The sequence below is a fragment of the Vipera berus genome (genome assembly GCF_964194415.1).
Source record: "Vipera berus genome assembly, chromosome: 3".
In the NCBI taxonomy this organism is placed as follows: domain Eukaryota; kingdom Metazoa; phylum Chordata; class Lepidosauria; order Squamata; family Viperidae; genus Vipera; species Vipera berus.
This window is the reverse complement of record NC_138204.1, coordinates 143,328,468-143,339,309: the sequence shown is the minus strand read 5'-3', so window position 1 is coordinate 143,339,309 and position 10,842 is coordinate 143,328,468. Positions and strand designations below refer to the sequence as shown.

The 10,842-nt window shown below is 41.5% G+C and overlaps 1 protein-coding gene across 4 annotated transcripts in view; it reads right to left on the bottom strand.

Annotated features, from left to right (window-relative positions):
- Positions 1 to 1,502: 1,502 nt before the first annotated feature.
- The window catches only part of GMDS (GDP-mannose 4,6-dehydratase), a 289,893-nt gene continuing 280,553 nt past the window's right edge, over positions 1,503 to 10,842 (bottom strand). For 2 of the 4 annotated variants that reach the window (XM_081325939.1, XM_081325940.1), the window contains exons 10-11: positions 3,688 to 3,756; positions 1,503 to 2,931 (exon numbers count right to left, since the gene is read on the bottom strand). In XM_081325939.1, coding sequence (XP_081182065.1) covers positions 2,869 to 2,931; positions 3,688 to 3,756 — 132 coding nt within the window. In that variant the 3' untranslated portion in view covers positions 1,503 to 2,868. The remainder of the gene's footprint in view (positions 2,932 to 3,687; positions 3,757 to 10,842) is intronic. The other 2 variants (XM_081325937.1, XM_081325938.1) reach the window with 1 other exon arrangement.

Here is a 10,842-nt window from a genome sequence, read left to right as displayed (position 1 = left end):
TATGGCAAGCCCTCCTGTCCCGCAAAGACGCGCCCTCAGCCTGAACGCGAGGCCCCTTTTTCTGCGCCTGGTTTCTAAAAAGAGTTAGACGCCCTTGCAGTTAAGCTTCACCTCTCTCTCCTCTCATCAGGCGCAGCGGTTTTACTGGCCGATTCGATCCTGGCTAGTTTCTTTGATTCCCCATCCGCCCACCACCACCCCAGCCCTTCTCGCCCAGACTAGGCAACCAGCGCGGGCGGCGTTGACGGCCGGGAATTCGGTCCCGAACTTCCCGAGGCGCCGCATCTAGGGCTGACCCGTGGGTGGTGGCTCCCTCCCCCCCCCGCCCCCGTTCTCCGTTTGGTTTCTCTGGAGCGAAATTCACCTCCTGAGGTACCCGCTACACGGAGAGGCGGGGTGGCGACTAGGGCGGCTTGCCGTTCGAGGCGTCTAGATGCCCCGCGGAGCTTAGGGAGAGAGAGAGAGGAGAGAGGGAGAGGGAGAGGGGAGAGGGAGAGAGAGGAGAGAGAGAGAGAGAGAGAGAGAGAGAGAGAGGAGAGAGAGAGAGAGAGAGAGAGAGAGAGAGAGAGAGAGAGAGAGAGAGAGAGAGAGAGAGAGAGAGAGAGAGAGAGAGAGAGAGAGTGGGGGGGGCTCGTGGAGCGTCGGTGCTTTCCCCCCAAACCCTTCGGCCAGGTCGGCGATCGGGAAGCGGGGAGGGGAGAAGGCACCGGCCAAACTGCCAAGGGGGCTTTTCCGACGGCCTCCTGCCAGCCGAGCCGGTTGGGAACTGCAGGCTTTTGAGCTGCCCTGGCGAGGGACAGCGCCGAGCTGGCTGGACTTCCAGTCGACCCCCGTGTGAAGGCGTCGAAGGAAGCGAAGAAGCAAGCAGCCCGAGGAGGAAGAGGAAGAGGAAGAAGAGGAAGAAGCAGGGCCGCCCAAGCCTTTCGACCTCCCCCTCGCCCCGCGCGCGGGGAGGGGGAGAAAGGGGGGGGATGCAAAAAGTGTCAGGGGGGGGGGTCCCTTTTCTCCGCTTGGGGAATCTGGCCGGATTGCGTCCTCTCTCTCTCGTTCTCCTTTCCCTTTTGCAGGGATCCCTTTGGAAAGCGCGATCCTGAGGCCGTTTATTAAGCCTTTCCGCAGGCGAAGACCATGCCGAAAAGCCAACCGGGTCTGGGTCGGGGACACCCCACCCTGGCTGGCGAGCCCAGAGGGGGCTGCTGCTCGCTCTCGCCTTGCTGAGCCAGAGCCCCGGTTCTGCCGGGTCCCCTTCCTTCCTTCCACCTGCGGGGATGGCGAGACGGGGCCGGCTTTGCGGAAACATCTGGTCCCAATTGGGAGCCGCCGCCGCCGCCCCGGTGAGCCCTTCTGGTCCTTCTGAGCAGCGGTCCGGCTCGGCCCCCAAGCCGGGTTGCTCTCCTTCTGCTCGCACGCGGGAAGAGTGGCCCGTCTCGGGGGGTGGGTGGGGTGGGGTGGGGTGGTGGGGGGGACGGGGTTGGAGGGTTACCTTCATCTCCACGCGTTTTGCAAAAAGCTAAATAGGTTCCAGGCTACGTTGGAAATTCACACGGGCCGTTTCGCCTTTTGCTTTGCAATATAATACATTATGTTAACATTATACCGCTAAGCTTGTAAGCCGCCCTGAGTCTTCGGAGAAGGGCGGGATATAAATGGGATTTAAAAAAATAAAATAAAAAATATAGGCTGCTACCCAAGTGGCGGTTGGCAGGTCTGCGAGTGGGAAATGCGACTTCGACCAGCCCCCCCACCCCACCCCACCCCGGTTGGAATTGTGGGCAACTTATACACCTTGAGGATCTAGCAGAAGAATTGGAAATTCTCCCTTCTTTCAAAGTAAAGAGAGGGGTTATTGGCTGGAAGACGAATTTATGGGATTCCCCAAACTTCTCTTCAATTAGCTACGTTTGCACAAAAAGTGAACAACATTCGTTTTGAACTTTGGATTTCTCCCTCCTTCCTAAGGCCATCCTTAGAGGCTCTAGACTCCTACATGGCTAATTTATGGCAAGCAGAAACAGAATGGGGTGTATATGTAGATATGCAAGAATTAGGTGCTAATTTTGCCTTAGATCTCCCTACCACATACAACTGCAGGAAAGGCAAGCTTTTCAGGACGGCAATGGGCATAGAGGGAGAAATCAAATTGTCTCTTCATGTTTCTTGGCTCTTTGAACAAATAACCTCAGTGGAACATTCCAAAGATGCTACTTTAGAAGTAACACTGAATAAATCACAACCTCTGTAATTCCCCTTTGCATGTATAGATGTTTAAACTGTATGTAATCTGTGTAAGGCTCATGTGAGATATATTTTACATCAAAACCTCGTTCTGAATGAGTTTATTAATCTGAAGGTATCTTCAGAATTTAGTCGGAATATATTGGGAAACAGTGAATGTAATTTCACTATTTCCACACACACACACACACACCCCACCCCTTTTAGGCTGTATCTGTAAAAGGCTTTGGGAAAAATACACAGCATTCATACTTCCCATTCAAAATGGAGAAAGCATCACGTACCCATTTATGGAAATATATTTTTAATATCAAAAGAAAATGTTCTGAAATTACAAGATCAATTTTGATTATAGGCTGCAAATTGTCCTCCCTGCTTAAATCTCCCCCTCAGAAAGGAACGTAAAAAAAAAAGCATGATTTGCAGGATTCTAATTTGGAAAAAAAGAAAAAGAAAAAGAAGGGATCCATTGCGGGAAGCAGAGGGAAATAAAATGGCAGCAACAAATCATCTAACACCACTGAAGCTTAGCATCTCCAGCCCCACCAATGTCTTCTGGATGATTCATCATTAGGCTTCATCCCGGGAGCTTCAGTTAAAACTGATGGAGCAGCTAGAGAAAGAGGGGCAGATTCATGCATTGGGGTTGTTTCTCATCAGCTCCACATCTGCTTTCACCATCTCATTCACCAGCTCCTGCGAGAAGGGAAAGAGACATACATAAACAAGCCTTAGACGCTCTGTTCAGACGAAGTTAGAGAAAACGGCCTGACTCACTATTTAGAGTAAGCCTATTAAATTTGTGACCTCTTCACCTCCCAGGACCACTGTACTTAATTTTTTTTCTCTCCTAATTGGATTGCAAACCCAAGTGCTTTCCGAAACGTATTCATAAAGTTCCTAGGATGAGAATTGGAGGTACAATCAGGATGCAACTTCTAGCACTTAGTTTAAAAGGAGAGTAACTAGATTAAGGTCCTTTTATCACCAGGGTGGGTAAAATTTGGACTGTTGGCTGCAAACACCAAAAAAAAAAAAAAATTGGGCTGATAACTGCAGCCGTGAATACACATTTGTTTTTCATTTGTTGAATTATATATACCCTTTCACTTTCCTTTCAGAGCTGCGTTTCTTTTTATTTTAGGAATACAGCACAAAGTTGTAACATTCAGTCTGAAAAATGTACTTGAGAAAATGTAGAACATACATTTTAACATACAAAAATGTTTATTTCTGTGGTCGGCTACTATCCCCTGATTGCTTAGAATAATGAAATTAGTCTCATCACAGTAAAAGTTGAAGAATTACAGGATGCCTTTTTCGCTTATGTTCTTGAACTGTTGTTTTTGTAGGTTCACTTTTGTTAGCTATTTACAAATTAAAACTGGGGTTTTTTTTGTTTCTAAAAGTGGTCTTCAATAAAGTATTTGAAGAAAAAAAAACAGAACTTACGTCAAAAGTGACACTAGGTTTCCAATTGAGTTTCTGCTTTGCTTTGGTACAATCGCCTTGTAGAAAATCCTATGGAAAATAAAAAGAAAAAATTAGCATTGTAGGGTAATTTGCGTGGGGTTTTTTTGGTCACTGTTCATAGACCAACTTGAATCTCTCTCTCTGTCTCTCTCACACACAGAAAGAGAGAGAGAGAGAGAGAGAGAGAGAGAGAGAGAGAGAAAGAGAGAGAGAGAAAAGAACTAATACTGTATCTTTAGCAAAATGAAAGAAAAGCCTCAGCTAAAGAAAGTCTGCCTGATTCCTTTCCAGGTTATGTTGAATGTTGAAATGCAGAATGAGGGTTACGAAAAGATTGATAGAAAAAGCATTTTGCTCCACTGTTGTAACGAACCACAATGATATAAATTTGCCAGATAAATAAACCTACTAGTGATTCTTACGAAGCCATCTTTCCAAGTTTTACCGTACCAACTGAAAGAATTGTTTTGTAATAAAGTATTCCACATAATTTTTAAAAATCTTATTTTAGGTTATCATACATGCCTAAGTTTGGTTTTCACACTACTTAAAATCAGTGCCCTGTACTTTGATTTTGTCCTGTTTTAATTACATTTAAGAAACAAATCAAACAACAAACCCAAAGCTATGTTTTTCTTCAGATAGATCCACACACAATTACCACAGCAAAGTGCTATATTGAGATACAACCCAAACCCGCCCCAAATGAATTATTCTGAATTTCATATTCATCACTGACAGTATTGCTTAGAGTTGGGCATTATAAAATTATAGCATTACCTGTAAATATTAGTAATGACAGAACAAGACAGAACGAAGAAAATAGTAAAATTAAAATGCTTGAAGTGTTTCATTCACTTTAAATTTATAGGGAAGTGTTTGAAAATCTCAACCTCTTTTATAAAAAGGCCTAAGGCTGTACATCTGCATGCATACACACAACCCCACCACATGACCATCTTTACTGTAAGCCAATCGTACTACTGCATTTGCAGACTAATTTTAATAATGGAGAATGGCACATTCCATCTGTTCAACAGCCATAGGTTGCAGCTGAGTTTTGGGCTCAGCAAGAGTTTTTTTTTTTTAAAAAAAATTCACAATATCATTTGCAAATGAAATTGGAAGCATTGCAATCATGTGGACTGTATTTTTTTTATAAGTAGTTACATGCAATGAAAAACTAAGTAAATACAGCTCTCTAAAAAGTGCAGCTTAAAAATAAAGCTGGGAGCAGAAACTACTCAGCTACATTGTTCAAACTGTTGAGTAAAATAAAAAGGTAAAGGTTCCCCCGCACATGCGTGCTAGTCGTTTCCAACTCTAGGGGCCGGTGCTCATCTCCGTTTCAAAGCCGAAGAGCCAGCGCTTGTCCGAGGACGTCTCCGTGGTCATGTGGCCAGCATGACTAGACACCAAAGGCGCACGGAACACTGTTACCTTCCCATCGTAGTGGTTCCTATTTTTCTGCTTGCATTTTTACGTGCTTTCAAACTGCTAGGTTGGCAGAAGCTGGGACGAGTAACAGGCGCTCACTCTGCTACGCGGCACTCGGGATTTGACCCGCCAAATCTTCTGATCGACAAACTCAGTGTCCTAACCCACTGAGCCACCGCGTCCCTTTTTGAGTGAAATAAAATATCTAATTATTCAGCCTCCAGACAGAGTCTGAACTACAAACTATTTCTGGCGAAGACTGGAACTCTGTGCCAGATCTTTTGTTTTCTGAACTATGTAATTCCATGAAAGTTTACTTGGAGAAGCATGATGGGCCTCAATGAGACTTACTCCAAGGTACCGTCCTACAGCCTTAGGCGGATCTGAACATTTCTAAGGATGAGCCCACAAAAGCAAAAGATCAAAATGATCAAAAGTCAACTGGCTAAGTCAAACATGAGCATTGCTGCTTTTCCGCTTCTGCTGGAGTGCAGCCTTGCAGAAATCAAAGTTCAAAGCACAATCTAGGTTACTGTTTGTTTTTTCTATAAATGCTTTTTTCTTTGTTGCCACTGGGCTGTAAAAATATACAAGGAAGGGGGAGAGGAAAACATTCTACGCTCTTACGATGTGGTGTAAGTCTTCAACACAGCTTTCAGGTAAAATAAAGCAAATCAAGGCGGACAGACAGGCAGACGGTAGATTTGTGTGTGTAAATGTAATATTAATATTAATATAATAATAACCCGGAGTAAAATCGGTATATCTGCATATTGTTTGAAACCTGTAAAATAAAATAAAATAAAATCTACACTGTGAGTTTAAAATACGAATTACAATTTGCTCCTGCTTCTGGAAAAGCAAACTCTTGATGAGGGAGCTGAAAGCCAACAGTCAAACTGTGGCTGTTTAACTGTACAATTCTCTCTCCCACAGACTTAAATTCACTTAGCTGTGATATGATCTCTCATAGGTAAAAGCATGAGTTGATCAAATGAGACATTTTTAACCCCCCCTCCCTTTTTGTAATCGTAGGTTTAAGTGTCAAAGGCCGTGCAATTACATGTATTCAACAAGAACACATGGCAATTCATTTTTATAGTTTTAAAAAATGCATACTCCTTCACATGGAAGAACTATCTGCAGCGTGTGGTCTGGATGTTTCTTTAAAAGCAATGAAAACCAGAGGGAAAAATGCAAACAATTTCTGTGTAAATATTCTATTTCCTGAGTGCTGCTTCTGGGTGTCATCATCATCTTTATTTTAGCTCACTAGATGAATAATCTGGTTTCACTCTGCAACATATTACTGTCTAATTCAATTTTCTTTACCAAAGTCTTAGAAAGCTTCATAGCACAAGGCCAGGAATTTATTAGAATTGTTCAAAAAAAGGATAATAGGTTTTGTTTGCTTGTTTTAAACTTAAACTGTGATTCCTGGAGTAGACAAGATAGGTATCCCATAAGCAGGTACATCCTAAATACTACACAGAAAGAGAGGGGAATTAATGACAGCATGTATTTATATTTCACAGAGCAGCACAGGCAAACATACAGAGTAACTGAATTTACCCAGTCAACTTTCAGATATGCAGGGATTAACACTAGACAAACATTAAAGCAGAAAACAATGCTCCAATCAATCAAGGAAACCACACTCCCATCAAAACTGGTAGGGCAAGCTAATATATATAGCATAGTGTGTGTGTGATTTCAAATGTCTACACCTGGGATTCCAGTTTTTAAATTTATTATACACACACACACACACACACACTTAATTAATTATTGCCTAGTTGGATAATGAAACAACTGCAAGCAAACAAGCTCAGAGCGCACCAAGAACTCCACTGTTCAACCTTGAGCTACAGATATTCTCTTCTATTGTAACTATATTTAGGAAATAACAAAATCAACAGCGCAATCTGCTTAAAGAAGAAGTGAAGTGTATTCGTATTCAGCCTTATATTCCAGTATATATCAAGGATCTACAGTAGCTAACAGTAATGTAGCATTTAATTGGATGCCTTTCTCCCTTTAAACCATTCATATCTACACACAGAAAAGGACTTAATTAAAATATGATTGGCTTATTTATGATAAAAGATTACGTTATTAATGAAGGATATTGTTGGAAAGAGACTGACTGACTGAGCCAAGTGGAGAAGTCTAATGGGAAATTAGTCTGGAATCCCTATGTGGGCAAAAGGTGAAGTATGACCCCCGTTGCATGCCGTTGAACCTTATCTAGTATTACGCAGGTGCCAACTTGGATTTGAGAAGATTGCTCAAGATAGGTTTGACTTGAGTAATAAAACAACTGAATTCTTGACATGTGGATCTGGTTGTTCGTGCCTGACAGATATAACATAGAAGGTTCTGAATGGGGGATAGATCATTATTTGATAATATAAAAAATGGATCTTAACAGAAATGGACATGGAAGATAAGGAAACTTGAAAGAACCAAAGTGAAATTATTTCGGCATGACTTCAGGAAGAGAGTCCAGCATGGAAAAAAGACTAAAATATACTACTTTTGCAGAGCAAACTGGAAAATGCAAATATGGAAAAAGGATATTGTATAAAGTGTATATAGCAAAAAAAAAAGGTGGCTGCACAGAGAGCAAAGAACGGTTAAAATTACGAAACACTGAGAAAATGTGCAGCAATTATTATACAAATAAACAATTGTTTCAGAAATAGCTAGAAAGGACCAACAAGGAACTCCAGTAGAACGAGTGGAATTAAGAAAAATTGAATGAAATGATTTAGGATGAAAATCAAGTGAGATAATGCTAGAAGGAGTATTTTAGGACTGATAAGGGGATGATGTTGATATGCTGTTGTGAGATAAATGCTGTTATCATTCATGTCAAAAGGATATTGATAAAGAAAATAATAAATGCTGTGATGTATATTGAAAAACTGTAATGCTGAAGATGTAGGTGGTATACCTGAATAAATACTAAACTAAGTTTGCTGGTTGTGTGAGTTGCTTCATGTGTGCAAATATTACACTTGTGCTGTCAATTGGAAAATGTAGTTATTGTTCTTCTATAGTCTACAAACTTCATCAAAGGGAATGGTAGTAAGAAGAAATATAAAAAACTAAGAAGAATTAATTTGATAAGTGGGCATGGGAAAGTGTTTGGCAGAATTCTGATGGGACCAATATGATTGGTGTCAATGAGCAACACTTGGGGTGTGCAGTTGTTCTTTATGCTAGGAGGTAGGAGATGTGCAGATCAGGTTTTGGATCTTCAGCAGGCCACCGAGAAACGTACGAATGTGAGAAAGAAAGTTTATTGCAAATTATTTTATTTAGAGAAGGCACACGGTAAACTGATTAGGCCTAAATAACACAATGTTTTGTACAAATAGGGCGCTGAAGTTTGGTTGCTGAATACAGCTGGGAGAAGTATGTGATGAAAATAGAGCATGCGTGAGAAGAAGCTCAATGCTTAGTAAATAGTTCACACTGAGCAGGAAGTAAAGGAAGAATCTGTGACATCTGTCCAGTTATTTCGATCTGACAGGGTTTGTGCACTGCAGGTTCCTTCAATTAAACAATGTCATCTGTTGGGAGCCTGTGTGCCCCTTCTCTGTCACAGCTCCTGCCCTCTGGATGGGATTTCCCCCCAAGATCCAGGTGACTCCCACTCTACATTTTGGCATTTTGGATGGCCATGAAGACCTGGCTTTCACACAGGCCTTTGGTTAGGATTGGTGTAATTCCTTGTAAGGAGTTGGTATGTTACTTCCCGGTTTTGCAATTTTTGTTTTGGGGGTTTCTTCCTTTATTGCTACATTTAAATTGTTTCATAGCTTTCACGTTTTCATGTAAACTGCCCATAGTAAGTAAGAAAATAAATATCCCCTTGTTTATTTAATGCATTTATGATAAATACTTAGGGAATGCTGGTGGTGATGTTAGTGTGATATTAGTTGTATACTTTGTGTGCAGATGATGCTGTGAAATTAGTTAAGACCAGAAATGATTTGTAGTAAATGTTAAGACTATATGATAAAACAAGACTATCACTCGTTGACATGGATGGCTATACAAAATGAATGAATAAATTGTAAAACCAATATATGAAGGAGGAGTTTAATGGCATAAGGGGAAGGGAAAACCAAGGAAGTCAGTATGGAATGAGGATGAAGACTGATGACTTCCTCTTCAGATGTAGCAGACTACAAACTTCATCAATGCATTTCAACTTACAAGACAAGAGTTAACAACAATAGAGGCTAGTTATCTTTATACATTTGAGGAAGGAATCTATGAATTAGATTCAGCTTTAATCTCTTTGTATTTTTAGGAAAGCAAAGTTGACATAGAAGAATATAGTAAATTTTGTTCTAAAGGTTATAAAAACTAGCTAACCACAATTCTTGGAACAGTATGTAATAATCATCACCACTGTTTTTATTATTACGGCAGCATTGTCACGAACAGTGAGAAATTCATGCATGCATTTTCTACTGAACTCAAGTATAAAGTACTTTCACTTGCAATTAACAGGCCATCTATCTCCTAGAGTTGAGCAAATGAGCATTGCATATATTAAAAGTACACAAATAAATCACTTTAAACATGGCACAGGGTGGGGAAAGAACTTCGATGCTGTCCACTAGGAGCTGATTCTGAGAGGTGCTGAGCTCTTAAGTCTTCCGTTGCTTTCATAGTCTGTTGACACTCAGCACATCTTAGGATAAGACCCATTAAAAACGTTTTCAAGATACATCTGTCAGTCACAGACTAGGAAATCTCAGCCAAATCTCCTCCCTAATCCACTAAAAACCTGTCTGTTATTCTTCCATCTAATGCCTTCAAAAAGCTAAAAAACATGGATCCCAAGAAGTAATAAACAAAAAAAGGCTGATGATAAAGATAATGAACAGCCGTGGCTATACATTTCCCACTATACTGCAGGATTATCAGTATAAATGAAATGAAGTTGAATCCAGAGCTCTGCTTCAGTGACAGGGAGTGATAAGAGACAAGAAGAAAACAAGTCAACTGTCTGGTTTGTCCAGGAAGTTGGGACTGGTGGCATTGTCTGTCAAGAGGGGGACCGAGAGAATGCTGTCAGTGTGAAAACAATACTTCAGCTCAATCTCGGGGGCGGGGGGGGGGGCGGAAAAAAAAAGTCCATCAGCGTGGGCTCTGACAAGCACATTGACCATGGAGATAAAAGGGCCAATGGAACAAAACAGCGGGAGTGGGCCCTGCGTGCTGTGTAATATGGTGCTTAATTGCTTTAATGGAAACAGTGCGCAAGTTAATCAACACAAGGACATAAAGCATATGCAGGCTTTATCGGTCTGCTTATGTCAACCAAACCACATGCCTGACAATGTAAATACAGGCAAAATTATTTGACTGCCTCACTTGCCAAAAATGGTTCGTTATTGAGATAACCCTCCTGGGGGAAGGTTAAGCCAGAGACAGCGAAAGTCAATGTTAATTTCAACAGGGTTTGGATTTAGCCCATTAGATTGTTTCCCCTTCTGCATTACAGTAGAAGGAAGGGGGGGAAAGATGAAAATCATTCTGAAATATATTCCCAGTATAGATGAGGCGTAAGTTGGTTTAACCTTTTTTTCCCTTACAGACATTCTAGTGGGATAATCTTCTCAGCGTGGAACTTTACTGCAATACACTTTTCTTTCAAGTCGCCATAGCCTAGCT